The following is a 12,812-nucleotide window of genomic DNA, read 5'->3' on the forward strand; positions in this document are numbered from 1 at the left end:
CCTCTTACGACTCCGGCAGCCACCTCCGACTGGGTCCCGAGCTCCGAAACACCGACTGATCGGGGCAATGGTGCCACCTACCGGACGGTATCGGAGCAGTCCACGGTGGCGGCGGCGTGGACCCCAGCCTCGAGGAGGTGCTAATGACGGACCGGGATTGGCGCTTCAGCACCACCGTGTGCCGGACAGCGCCTCCTGCCCCCCGGCCCCCCCCCCCGAGTCCTTGAAACCTGGCTTCCATATCCCTCGGAACGGACCTAAAGGAAGACCCTGAAAGAAACCTGAACCTCCCCAGACGGAACCTGACATATCCCGGTGGGCTTCAGTTTGCGAAGCTGGAATTCGGGAACCCACCACTCTCCCTTCTCTAAACCCCCTCTTCTTGTGTACTTGTCCAGCCAGATGGCGGGGACTAAAACAGCCCAGGACTGTGGAGTGGAAGCACAGGCATTTGACTATTCATACTGCACTTTCAGAAGCCAGGTTCCTCAAGTTTTACTAGAGAGAAACCCAGAAGAGGGTTAGGGACAGTAGAGGGAAACTCCTAAGAATCCAGAAACCTGCAAACGTTCTGCCCCTGGAATTGAGACACAAGTCTATAAGCTAGGAACCAGGACAGTTAGGAAGGCGGAGAGCCAGCCAGCGGGTTGACCTCGAGACTAGAGGAGCGGAGGTTGGATCCGCCGGCTTTAGGGCCGCTCGGAGTTCCGGCGGTAGGCGGGTCAAGGGCGGTACGCGCGCAGGCGCAGACAGTGGCCCGATGGAGTCCGTAGCAGACCTCGCAACCGTGGAGGTTCCCCCCGGGCGCGTGCTCAGGTGCGGCGCTGCCAGACCTGGGGGAGTCACGGGGACCGTGAAGTGGCCTCGGAGAATGGGACAGGGTCCAGGAATGGGCCAGGCGGCCCCGACTTCGTGTCTTTGACCCTGTGTCTCCCCCTTCCCTAGTGCCCGGGAACTCCTCGCCGCCCGCTCGCGGTCTCAGAAGCTGCCCCAGCGCTCGCATGGGCCCAAGGATTTCCTCCCCGATGGCTCAGCGGCCCAGGCCGAGCGGCTGCGCCTGTGCCGAGTGGAACTCTGGCAGCTGTTAGAGGAGGAGCGCGTGGAGCGCTTGTAAGGGGGGGCGGGCCGGACTGGGGGCGGAGTCGGGCCAGGCTGGCCGACTGACCCTTTAGACTTCCAGGTCGACTGAGACGGGCCCCAACCCACTCTTCAACAGGGGCAGTTTGGTGGCTGCCGAGTGGAGACCAGAAGAGGGGTTTGTGGAGTTGAAGTCTCCTGCGGTGAGCGGCGGGGTCCCTGGGATGGGGGAACCGTCTTCTCTCCCTTCCTGGCTCCTTTGTAACTTTGCTATGGATCCCACACAGGGTAAATTCTGGCAGACCATGGGCTTCTCAGAGCAGGGCCGGCAGCGGCTGCACCCCGAGGAGGCCTTGTATTTGCTAGAGTGTGTGAGTGGGACCTCGGGAGGGTGAGGAACGGGCTGGGACCAAGGAACCGGTAGAGGTGGGGTGTTGTGTGTTTTTTGTTTTTTTTGGTAGAAAAAGCATACGCAACTGAACCTAAGCTTCTAGAGCAAAAGACGAGAATGCAGGGCAGGAAACAGTGATTCCAGCCTACATTAGTGTTAGTGCTGCCCCCCTTCCTGCTTGACAGTATTCTTGCCGTGATGCTCTCGGGGTGGAACAGGGAGGGCACAGATCTTAAGAGACAGGGTTACCCCATTGGCAGTGCCACCGCAGGGAAGACTTACACGTTGAACTGTTGGCCCCACTTCCAGGGCTCCATCCAGCTCTTCTACCAAGACCTGCCTCTGTCTATCCAGGAGGCCTACCAGCTGCTGCTGAGTGAGGACAGTGTGACTTTCCTGCAGTACCAGGTATCTGTCTCCCTTTCTCAGGAGAGAAGTCACGCATCCACTGAGTCAGTTAGTACTTACAAGTACCTATGGGTGCCAGGCACAGAGCCGCTTGCTGGGGCTATGTGATAGGCAAGTGTTCAGCTCTCGTGGAACTTACATCCTAGTGGTGGCAATGGATAATAATAAATCAGCAAGCAAAAGAAGGGGTGACTTTGCAGAACTGAGGGCCAGGAAGAAGACAAATTAGGGGAGAGGCACTAGGCTGGAGACATCAGTATGGGCATCACGAGCCCGTGGATGGTATTCAAAACTGAGGGCTGTGTGGGTGTGTGGTTGGAGTGGAGGGCTGCATCTGAGACCTAGCATGCTCTAGCAAGAGGAGGTCAGGGGCAGGGGAGAGACCAGAAACAGAGACTGAGAGTGTCTAGCAACACAGGAGGAAAACCAGGAGAGGTGGCATCCAGAAACTGAGAGAAGAAACTTCCAGGAGGAAGTGGCCAGCTGTGTTGAAGGCTGCTGAGGGATCGAGCAAGATGGGGGACACTCCTGCATACATCTCTCTGATCTGGATGTGGGGACGGGAGGGTGAACATGTGGCTCTTTACCAGACTGTTCCCATCCCACCCCTGTCTGTGGAGGGCGTGGTGAGGTGTGTACCACCTTTTGCCACCCTCTTGTCCACTTTGTGGTCAGGAGCTTCTCTTTTATCAGCTTTAGCATCAAAATATTTTAAGGTGTAGTTTTTGGCCTGGCCCATTGGCTATCAGTTTTTTGGGATTTGCATTTAAATCAAGAAGTTGCTATATGTTATTTGTGCCAAGTAAGGTAAGCAAGAGACAAGAATTCATACTGAGACCTTAGTTTGGGGGAAGTACTTATAAAGGAGTGTGGTCCAATCAGCCCCAGGATTTGGAATCTGGGGGTGCGTGGCGGAGGGGGGATGGGGAATGGCTTCTGTCTGGAGAAGCTTTGGTATTTTCATAAGTGGACGTATAACGTTTAGGGTTTTTCTTGTTCTTTTGAGGTCTTCAGCCACCTGAAGAGACTGGGCTATGTGGTTCGACGATTCCAACCAAGGTAAATCCCCATCCTGTTGCCCTCCTGTTTGTTCTGGCCCTGGGACCTGGGTGACTGGCCCCAAAGCAGAAAGTGGCCACTGCTTCCCTAGAGTCCTTGGCTGGAGCCGCAGCTCCGTGGACATGGGCTGGGGGCCTCTGCTGGAAATGCTCTTTGGGGAGGCACGTTGGGACAGTCTGGGTCATTTCAGCTCACCCTGGTTATCAAGTTGAGCCCCACCTTCAGCCCGTGCAACCCCACAGATAATGACTGAGCGCCTGCAGCTCACTGTGAGCATGGAGATGTAGTGCCAGGACAGGGCTTGGCACTTAGTAAGTGTGCAAGCAGATTTGTCAAGTGAAGGCATGAAGGGCCAAGTGAGGAATTAGCAGTTGAGTAGAGTTTAAGGTTCCTTTTGCTAGGTTAGAGGTTCTTTTCTCTGGGGCCGCTGAAGGTCGTCACCGTAGTGATCCAGCATTGCTGAGAGCCACAGAGACCCCCACACTTCGAGTTGAAACCGGTACAGCCTCTGTAGGTTCCTGGTTTGTCACAAAGGCTCTGCAGCAGAGCTCTGACTTCTGGAATGGGAATATGTCCGAAGGGAGTGGTCGCAGATGTGTGCGTAAGTTCACCCACTCATCCAGCAACATCAGCTGATTCCTTACCGGGTGCAGGCCCTGTGCTCCTGAAAAGGAATAGCAGGGGGGGAAACCACTGCCCCAGACAACTTGCACTTAGTGGGGATCCTACACAAAACACCATCACCTTGCAAAATCAGCGAACTTGGAAATGTCATAGGAGTCCGACACAGAGAGAGGGTACGGGCAGGCGAATCAGTTTACCCCCCAGAACAGCACTGCCCAATAGAACTTTCTGTGGTGATGAAAATATTTTGTTTATACTGTCCAATGTATGTGGCTTATACAAGTGAATTTTCAGTTTTATTTCATTTTAACGGATTTAAATTTAACCTAAATAGTTCCCATCTAGTGGTTGCCATATTGGACAGCGCAGCCTTACAGCCATAAGAAACAACTTGTGGCGGGGAAGAAGGCTATAGGGCTAAGGACCCATGTCTGTAACCCACTATTGACAGCAAAAGACTATGAAGCAGTGAGTCACTTCAGCTGGAAAAAACAAGCATGGAGACAGACCGTCAACATGGTGTTTTTAGGAAACAAAAAATGGATGCAGGGGTGCAGCTGCCTTGGCAGGCTGGGGGGGGTACGCATATGGTGACAGCCCCCAACACTAAGCCCCCCTGTCCCACAGCTCAGCTGGTGGCTCCTTCCTTTGTCCTCCCACTTAACTTTTAGTGGGGACTAGAAGATGACACCTGGGGATCCGTAGCTGGCACTCAGAATGGTCGGATGGAAACCGCAACAGGAAAGCCCACCCCAGTGGGGGTGGGAGGTGCCACGGTGGGTGCAGACACAGGGTTTGGCTCTGCAGCGCCAGCTGGTGCAGGCTGTGTGGGTGGACAGGGTTCCTCCTTGGAAGAGTCGCCGGGTGAGGACAGGGTCCTGGCCGAGGGCCGCAGAGGAACCTAATGGTGGCAGCCAGCTGCAGAGGCCTGTTCTGACGCTGAGAACAGTGAGACACACAAGGCTGTGCTTCTGAGGAGAGATGTCTCACCCAGGTCCGTGGTGGCATTTTGGAAAACTGGCCTGCGGTGACTAAGATAACCTAGATTCCCTCACCCTAGCGAAGTTTCATTTTGCCAGCTTAGGAGGAACAATAGTCTCTTGCCTACCTGGAAGTGACCAAAGCCAAGGGGCTTGCTGGGTCCTTCTCCCCACCCACCGCTGAGAGTGGGGAGCTCACCCCTCAGCGGGGGGCACACCCATTCACAGCTGTCAGATTTGACAGCTGGAAGGGATCTTAGAGGCCTTGGAGTCGTCCAACTCTGTAGTTCTGCCAACAGAGAAACTGATATTCCAAGGGGTCGAGTGACCTGCCCAAGATGACACGGCTGGGTGCCCAGTTTCTAGAATAGTGCCTAGCACAGTGCGAGCCCCCTCTTAAAAATTAAAAAAAAAAAAAAAAAAAAAAAGGCCACTAGGGTCACTGGTTCGATTCCTAGTCAGGACACATGCCTGTGTTACAGGCTGGGTCCCCAGTAGGGGAAGTGCAATAGGTAACCACACATTGATGTTTCCCTCCCTCCCCCCTTTTTAAAAAAAGCAAATGAATTTAAAATCTAAAAAAAAAAAAGAAAAGAAACAAAATGTTATAGTGGTATCCATGGGTTTTATTTTTATTTTCTGTATTTCCCAAGTTTCCTAGTCAGTAATTAATTATTCATCGTTGGCTCTGCAGGAGCCCTGGTTCCAGGGAGACTCTGTTCAGAGGTGCCATTGGTGAGACCCAGAGGCCTGGGCAGGCCCGGTGGCCACCCCTGTGTACCCTGAGGGCAGGTCTGCCCTGGGCCTTGGCCCCTGAGCATGGCTCTGACCCTGGCCAACTGCCTTTGCTGGGCCAGTCCCTCATACACTCCGCCGGGAGCACCAGGCTGAGAAGGTGGATCTGTTGCTTGCTTCATTCCCATCCCACAGTGCCATCCTGTCCCCTTACGAGAGACAGCTGAACTTGGATAGCAGTGTCCAGAGCTTGGAGGATTGGAGTGGCAAGAGGAAGAGGAGGAGCTCCAGCTCTTGGTAAGGCTCCCCACAGGGCCACCTCGCAGGGAGTTCTGGGGGACAGAGCGGTTGAGAGAGTGCTGGCATTTGGGACCTTGGAGAATGCATGGAGGTGTCGAAGCGCTGGGCTTGGGTGGCTGCTGTGTGGGCTCAGGGAGGCAGTAGGACAGGCATGGGACGTACGCACCTCGGAAATCAGGAGCAGACGTACTGCGTTCCCTCCCTGTACTCCTCAGGTCCATTAATAAGAAACCCAAGGCCCTGGAGAACCCCCTGCAGGGGGTGGATGGGACACCCGAGAGCCTGGCAACCTCCATCCCTTCTCCCAGCAACCAAAACAGCCGACGCCCAGAGGAGAAACCCCAAGAGTCAAGCCTCGTAAAGGGCCCAGCGGGCCCCTTTCAGCTTCTGGGGTCCCTGGAGCCCTACCCTGGCCTGGCCAAGGAGGTGGTGGGGTGCAGCCAGGAAAGTGGTAAAGTAGAGAACGGGATCAAGGAGGCTTCTAAGCCACGCTGGAACTTTGAGCAGATCTCTTTCCCCAACATGGCTTCAGATAGCCGCCACACCCTCCTGCTCGCCCCAGCCCCAGAGCTGCTCCCAGCCAATGTCGCCGGGCGGGAGACAGACGCTGAGTCCTGGTGCCAGAAGCTGAACCAGCGAAAGGAGAAGCTCTCCAGGCGGGAACGGGAGCAACAGGCAGAGGCCCAGCACTTCCGGGAGGATGTAAACGCAGATCCCGAGGTGCAGCGCTGCTCCAGCTGGCAGGAGTACAAGCAGCTGCTGCACAGACGGCACCTGCAGCAGACCCAGAGCCGCCCGCCACACCTGTGGGACCAGCCTGTCACCCCCCTGCTGAGCCCTGGCCAGGCAGACTCGCCAGGTACCCTGCCTTAGCCCCACAGGTCACTAGCAGCTAAGAAATCACAAGACTTTGAATGGGGGGCATGGATTGACCACATCTGATGGAGGCTTAAGAAAGAGGAGGGAGGAGAGAGCAGTCCCGAGGAGTAGGACCCTTAAAGACAGTCTGTTCTCCTGGGAAGCAGCAAAAGGAGCCATGGGGGAAGGCTGAGGGATGGCAAGTCAATGCCAGAGAAATGAAAACTGCAACCACATCCTTAGCGTCACACACAAGATGTGTGTGGACAGCTCCGCCCCCACCTCTGTTAGAGGGGACAAGGTGGCATGGTGGCCAAAGAAGAGGAAGGTTTGCGGTGTGCCCTGCAGTGTTAAGAACAGGGAACCGACAGAGCAGTGATTTTCAACTGATGTGTTGCAAGAATGTTTAAAATGTGCAATGCCTGACTTTAGTCAGGGGCACTGACCTCTTTTCCCTCAGGCTGTCAAATTAAAAAATGACAACAGCCAACACAACAATAGCTGTCCTGTGTGAATGAATCAAAATTGTACCTATTTTTTGGTCAAATCAGTAAAACATACAGATTTTGTGGTATGCCACAGAACTTTAATAATTAGCTTATGGGCCATGAGATGAAAGAGGTTGAAAATCACTGTAATGGAACAAGAATGGTATCACTGGAGTCAGAGCTACTTACAACCCTTAAAGGAACATGGTAGATTGTAAGTAACTATACCAGGTAGCCCGGTCGGTTACATTTCAGATAAACAACATGGGACATACCTGTACTTTTAAAAATCTGCTGGGTCTGAGCAGCCTACACTAGAAGGCAGGTGAGAGATGTTAGGGACTGACTCCCCTCCCCCACGTCTTACTTTTACTGTCCTCACAGCCACCGTCCTTCAGCACATCTCTGTGCTGCAGACGACACACCTGGCTGATGGAGCTGCTGGGTGAGTTTCCAGGCAGTGCCGGTCCCCACAGTACTTGGCGGCCAGCAGGAGCTGGCAGCTGGGATTTGACTCCTCAAGTTGGGTATGAGCTCAGGGATCATTTCAGGGACGCCCACCCTGGCTAATACTCATGTATGTCCAGGGGAGAGGGAGGAGTGAGAGACAAAAGGTGGCTTTATTCCCAGGGTTTGGAGATGGCAGCGGAGCCTCCCCTTACCTTCAAGGGCGCCTCACAGCAGGACCTCAGTTTCCCTGCAGAGGGTCCTTCCTGGAACTGGGGGAGGGAAAGGGTGGTGTGAAAAGACAGAGTGAAGCAGGAGAGTCCCTAAAGTTTCTCGCTTGTTTCTCAGGCTGCCGGAGATGTCAGGGGGCGTGGAAATCAGCTTTGATGTTTACCAGGCTGACGCTGTGGCCTTGTTCCGAAAGAATAACCCTGGCAAGCCCTATGCCCGGATGTGCATCAGTGGGTACGAGACCAGCAAGCACTGCCCCCAGGCTGCTTCTGGTTCTTTTGTAAACCAAGTGGACCTCTTCCCCGCACCCCTGACCTGTCTGCCAATCCCTGAAGGGTCCAGAGAGATTATGGGACAGAAGCGAGGCTACACACAGCCAGTTGGGGCTATGGGAAGCCAAGCTTACCAGTCCTCAGCCCTGAGTCCTGGCATTTTGGGGTAGTCCTTCCTGTGCCACTTACTCCTGAGCTCAATGAGAACCTCACTCTCCTGAGCCCCTTTACCCAACCAGGACCCTGGGTCTCTTGAACTTACCCGAGCCATGCAGTCTGCAGACAGAAGAGCCTAGGGGGCTACACTTCTGTACCCCCAACTCCTGTCTTAGTCTCCCTTCCCTGGGAGCCATAGAGGGCTGGTGTCCAGAGCCTGCGGGTAAGCTACGGCCAGGTCTCAGTTGAACCTTTATTCCTGCAGATTTGATGAGCCAGTTCCAGACCTCTGCACCCTCAAGCGGTTGTCCTACCAGAGCGGGGATGTTCCTCTGATCTTTGCCCTGGTGGATCATGGAGACATCTCCTTCTACAGCTTCAGGGACTTCACACTTCCCAGGGATCTAGGACACTGACCAGCTCTGGCAGGGCCTGGGCCTGCCTGGGGGGACTTTGACTGTCTACTCTCAGGGACAATCTCAGTTGCCTCCTACACCCAGTAGCTGCATGGGCTGGTCTGGGCCTTGGCCCTGGGTGTCTGATACTTGCAGAAGAGCCTAGCCCAGCCTCCCCAACCTGGCCGCTGCAGCACTTCCAAGCCCCAGGACTGAGACTGCTGCCTTGCAGTGACCCCCTTGGAACTCAACACTGGATTCTAGAGACCCAGCGAGGTGAGGCAGAAGAGGACTCCGTGCCTTTAAACGTGAGGGTGCCTGCCCATGCGATAAAGCCAAAGCCATAGCTATTAAAAAATAGATTGCTTTTTCTTTTGTGGCTGGATATACTGGACAAGTCCCCAGCCCCGGTGTCGGGGCACAGACCTCAACCCCCTCCCACTGTCCGTGGAACTGGCCCCCAGACTCTCGTCTCTACTTTGCCCACCCACAAAGACCCCTGCTTTCTCTGGTGTGGAAGTTAAGAGAAGCCCTTGGGAGGGCGGGAACGCAGTCCCCCACCTTTCTCAGGAGATGCGCCGGAGGGCTTGAGAAGTCAGAACTCTAGTCAGCTTGGCTTCATGAAGGGTAGTTCAGGGAGGGAGCCCGGCGCTCCATCGGCCGTTCCCTGAACGCAGCAGGGTCTGGGGAGAAGGCCGGCCGAGAGGCGCCATGTCGGAGTGGTTCGACCCTGCTCCCGCTGAGTTCTGCGATGGAGCGCTCCACACACGTCCCGGGCTTCGGGCCTGGTCTCCGCGCCCCTTAACGTTACCGCCGCTCGTCGCTCCAGCCCCCTCCTTCATTGCTGAAAACTTGGGTGTTGTTTTGGTTATCTCGGGCGCCTGCCAGACAAAGCAGGGGCTCGGAGGAGGGGGTCCAGGCTTGGAGCCTACCCCGAGGGGAGGCGCCTCGCGGCGACGCCCCTGTCCTCACGCCATCTCGCTCCGGGATCCAGAAACGTGGCCCTGTGTCTGCCGGCCACCCTCTCTGATTGGGCTGGACGCTCTCAGGAAGAGCCGCCCGGCTATGCCCCTCCCTCGGGGCTCCGGGCCGGGTTACGGGAGGCATGGATCCTCTCGGAAGTCGGGCCTGGGAGGTGGCCCTGGGCGGTTTCGGGAACTATTTCTTCCGCAGGGAGGCGGCGGGACACTGGGCGCAGCATACAGTTCTGCGACCAGGTGCCAGCAGGTGAGACCAGGGGCGGGGCGGCAGCGCCTCGTGCATATTCACACTGGCTGAGGTCCCGCCCCCGTCCTGCCCGGGGCCACGGATTGGCCCGAGCGCGGTCCCCGCCTCCAGAGGGCTCCCTCGGCCCGCCCTCACCCCGCAGGCGCAGGTCTCCGGGGGGCGGGGGGCGAGGCGGGGCGAAGCCCGGCTCTCAGCGTTCCGCCAGCCGGGGCGGCTCGCCCTTTATGTAAATAGAGGCAGCTCCGCCCCTTGCTCGCCGCGCCGGAGGTGAGCAGGAAGGAGGCTGCAGCCCAGAAACCTGTGGGCCGGCGGCGGAGTGAGCGATCCGGCTGCGGTCGCTGAGAGTCACCGAGGCCTCGGGCGGGGGCCGGCCTGGGGTTCCAGGTGAGGCGCGGGCCGGGGTCCACCTAGCCGGGCCCGCCCCCATGGGGGGCCGGCCACTCTGGACGGAGAGGCTGGGGAGGGCCGGGACCCCGGGCTTCCCGGGCTGGGTGGGGAGGGCTGAGCCCAGGTCCGCCCGCCTCGCCCAGGATCCAGTCGCTCAGCTCGTCTGGGGGAAAGACACCTGTAGATAGTGCCACTGGAAACTTTTCTCTGCTTGAGCCGCCCTCGATTACAGAATTTGGATTTTGGGTGTGCACAATAGTGTTGCCTTTGGAGAGCTGGGAAACAGGTGCCCCAACTGGCTGAGTGCGAGGGTCTCTGCGCGCGGAGACTTAGTCCCTGGGTCTCGGTCCCCATGTGCAAGGCGCCTGGCCCGGCCTGCGTCTCTGATGACCCTCTCTCCGCAAGCGACGTCGGCGGCTTAGCCCCCCCGTCCCTGCCATATGGATTCTCTCCCTACCAGCCCTTTGTGCCTCCTAATCCTCGGACGCAGGAAACCGCGGGAGGGACTTAGATCTCAGGGCCTTTCTGCGTCTGGTGGCTTTGAGGACAGTATGGAGACCTAGTCTGCTTTCCACCACGATGGGGGTGGGGTTGAGCCGGGGAACGATGGACTTGGGGAGGAGAGAAAAATTCTGCCATGCCCAAGGAAGTGTGCAGAGTTTGGTCTTGGTTTGCTTCGGCTGGACGGTTGGTAGATACACCGAGCTCTGGCTGTGGGGAGAACTGACTGTAACCGGGAGAGGCGTGGTGTGGCCCACTGTGGCTTTCACCTGACTCAGGTGAGCTTTGGGTGAGGCGGGCGGGGCTTAGACTCATGCCCTTTCCCATGGGGATTCCTGTGCCAGATGCAGGGCGTCTTAACCTGGGCTCTAGGGACCCTTCTCGGAGTTTACAACTCCAGGCTGCAGAAGGGATTCTGAGTTGGGGGGAGAGCTGGGAGGGAATGAGCGAGTCCGGGAGACAGGAAACCCAGGTGGGAAGAACAGAGCAGCAGCAGCAGCAGCAGCAGCAGCAGCAGCACAGAGGGCTGTGGCCCAGCTCTGGGGAAGGCAAGGTCAGAAGTGGCTTTTGAGGAAAACAGTCTGGGTCAGAGTGAACTGTGAGGTGCGGCGGGGGTTCTGGGAGAGGGTCTTAATTTTATGAACAGGGAATCCAGATTTGGTTTTCTTAAGTGATCTGCCCACAGTGCTCACTTACGGGGTGCTGACCAGGACTAGGCCCTCTTCTTAGAAATTGGACCAGGCCAGTCTCTGGGGGCCCCTGGACAGTGTTTCCAGGGCCTGGGGTCATCCTGCATGCCTACCGTACTCAATGGAGGCCATGGCGTGTCCCCTTTGGTGGGAGATTAATACTGTTTTAATAACTTAGTAATGTAGTACTTAGTAACTCCTTAATATGTGGCATTAAAAGGGGAAAAAAAGCCCATAATTCCAGATGACACATGTTGGTTTAAAAAATAAAAAAGGTAATAGGAGACCATAATGGGAGAGATGAAACATTTTAGAAGATCCAAGAGTGAAAAACTTACCCCTCTTGCCTCACAGTCTTTTTTCAGAGAGAGAGTTCATTAAGTGTTTTAGTGCCTTTCTAGACTCGGGGGTGATTTTGAATCATGCCTGGCCAATCAATGTCTTTCTGCATGACCTTGGCTTGGAAAATTAACTGCCAAAACTCAGCTGAGCCTTGTTATACAGATGTTGATGAAAGGGTGAAAAATGCCACAAATTTGAGCGGCCTGGCACCCAGCCAGAGCCAGGTAAGGGTAAGCTTAGCGTCCCCATGAAGCATAAAGACCGTGGTCACTCGTGGGCCTTTGGCCAGATGCCTGGGCCTTCTGGGTTTGCCTGGTGGCCTGTGAGGGAATCTGGCTTCTCTGTCCAAAAACCAGCCAAGGGGTCATGATTGTCCAGAGCCTCTGGAGGTCAGAGCTTTTAAAATGAGGGCAGGGGAGGGGGGGAAAGCAGTGGGCTCTCCTAACCTCATTCCTATCCTGGCGGCCCTTGGCAACTCCCCTGCTCTTTGGAGGAGCCAGGAGGGAGGCCTGAGGGCCAGACCCCAGCTGGGGACCTGTCCTGGGGCGAGTGTTCAGAATTTAATCTGCTTTGCTTTCTGCTCAGGGAAGTGCTTGCCCGTAGGTATTCTTCTCCCTGTTGGGGGTGGGGGCCACATTCTGTGCTGCTCTGTTGTCATTAAGAAGGTTTTCCGGGAACTCCATAGTGCTTTCTTTCAACCTTATTTAGAGAATGATCTCCTGGCCCCAGGACCCTCTCCCTAGGAGAAAGCGGTACATGGAGCTGGAAAGTTTGGGACCTCTGCTGTCAGTCTGTGACACCCCTGCCTACCCTGTTAGAGGCTTTAAGCATCCTGGGAATGAGTTTCCAAGAGCAATACGGGATTTTCTGAAGGGTTATTTAGCCTTCTGGATTCACCCAGGTGTGTTAGAAACAGATGCTGAGACACCTGGGTTGGGGTGGAGAGGCCAGTGGCCCCTACTCCTGGGTTGGCTTTGCCCAGCTGCTTTTGAGGTAACCTTCCCTCTCTGCCATAACTCAGAGGAAACAGGCCCTTTGAAGAGTCACCCCACTCCTTCTCCTTCCCAGGAGCCACAGTGGATTCTTGAGTTAGGAGAGGCTTCTCTGGGCGTGGGGACGGGGAAGCTGCTAGGGACCTGACTCTACCCTTCAGGAATTCAGCAGTGACCGGAGCCTTCTCTTGAAACACCTGTTTGATGAAAGGGACTTCTGGGCACAAGACTGTTTGACTCTTATGAATAATGA

General features: G+C 56.0%; 2 protein-coding genes and 1 long non-coding RNA gene across 11 annotated transcripts in view; 2 read left to right on the forward strand and 1 right to left on the reverse strand.

Moving 5' to 3' along the window:
• The first annotated feature begins 743 nt into the window (after positions 1-743).
• On the forward strand, positions 744-8,793 carry TSEN54 (tRNA splicing endonuclease subunit 54). 2 transcript variants are annotated; one of them, XM_037157995.2, is made up of 11 exons: positions 744-816; positions 946-1,110; positions 1,217-1,280; positions 1,365-1,448; positions 1,778-1,876; positions 2,883-2,935; positions 5,470-5,571; positions 5,790-6,433; positions 7,305-7,365; positions 7,716-7,832; positions 8,292-8,793. In XM_037157995.2, exons 1-11 carry the CDS (start codon positions 761-763, stop codon positions 8,440-8,442), a joined length of 1,596 nt encoding a protein of 531 aa, XP_037013890.2. In that variant the 5' UTR covers positions 744-760; the 3' UTR covers positions 8,443-8,793. The 2 variants fall into 2 exon arrangements, with proteins under 2 accessions (XP_037013890.2, XP_037013891.2); XM_037157996.2 differs by lacking the exon at positions 1,365-1,448.
• LOC119058639 (uncharacterized) lies at positions 6,222-9,642 on the reverse strand. The gene is made up of 3 exons (XR_005084280.2): positions 8,983-9,642; positions 7,583-7,639; positions 6,222-6,311 (listed from the first exon to the last, which is right to left on the reverse strand). It is a non-coding gene; the product is annotated as an uncharacterized LOC119058639 (long non-coding RNA).
• A 232-nt stretch (positions 9,643-9,874) lies between these two features.
• LLGL2 (LLGL scribble cell polarity complex component 2) overlaps positions 9,875-12,812 on the forward strand; it is a 29,874-nt gene continuing 26,936 nt past the window's right edge. For 4 of the 8 annotated variants that reach the window (XR_008390826.1, XM_053661217.1, XM_053661190.1 and 1 more), the window contains exon 1: positions 9,875-10,032. The gene's annotated coding sequence lies outside the window, so the exon portion shown is untranslated. The remainder of the gene's footprint in view (positions 10,033-12,812) is intronic. The other 4 variants (XM_053661215.1, XM_053661220.1, XM_053661227.1 and 1 more) reach the window with 3 other exon arrangements.

The sequence above is a fragment of the Artibeus jamaicensis genome, unplaced genomic scaffold, assembly GCF_021234435.1.
Source record: "Artibeus jamaicensis isolate MK-2021 breed Jamaican fruit bat unplaced genomic scaffold, CSHL_Jam_final contig_2259, whole genome shotgun sequence".
Classification (NCBI taxonomy): domain Eukaryota; kingdom Metazoa; phylum Chordata; class Mammalia; order Chiroptera; family Phyllostomidae; genus Artibeus; species Artibeus jamaicensis.

What these genes read in the sequence shown, in the direction of transcription:
- TSEN54 (XM_037157995.2), top strand. Translation starts at nt 761, where the DNA reads ATGGAGTCCGTAGCAGACCTCGCAACCGTGGAGGTTCCCCCCGGGCGC. An exon ending in CCCCCCGGGCGCGTGCTCAG is followed by an intron (nt 817 to 945) that starts GTGCGGCGCTGC and finishes CCCCTTCCCTAG; the next exon opens with TGCCCGGGAACTCCTCGCCG. An exon ending in CCTTGTATTTGCTAGAGTGT is followed by an intron (nt 1,449 to 1,777) that starts GTGAGTGGGACC and finishes CCCCACTTCCAG; the next exon opens with GGCTCCATCCAGCTCTTCTA.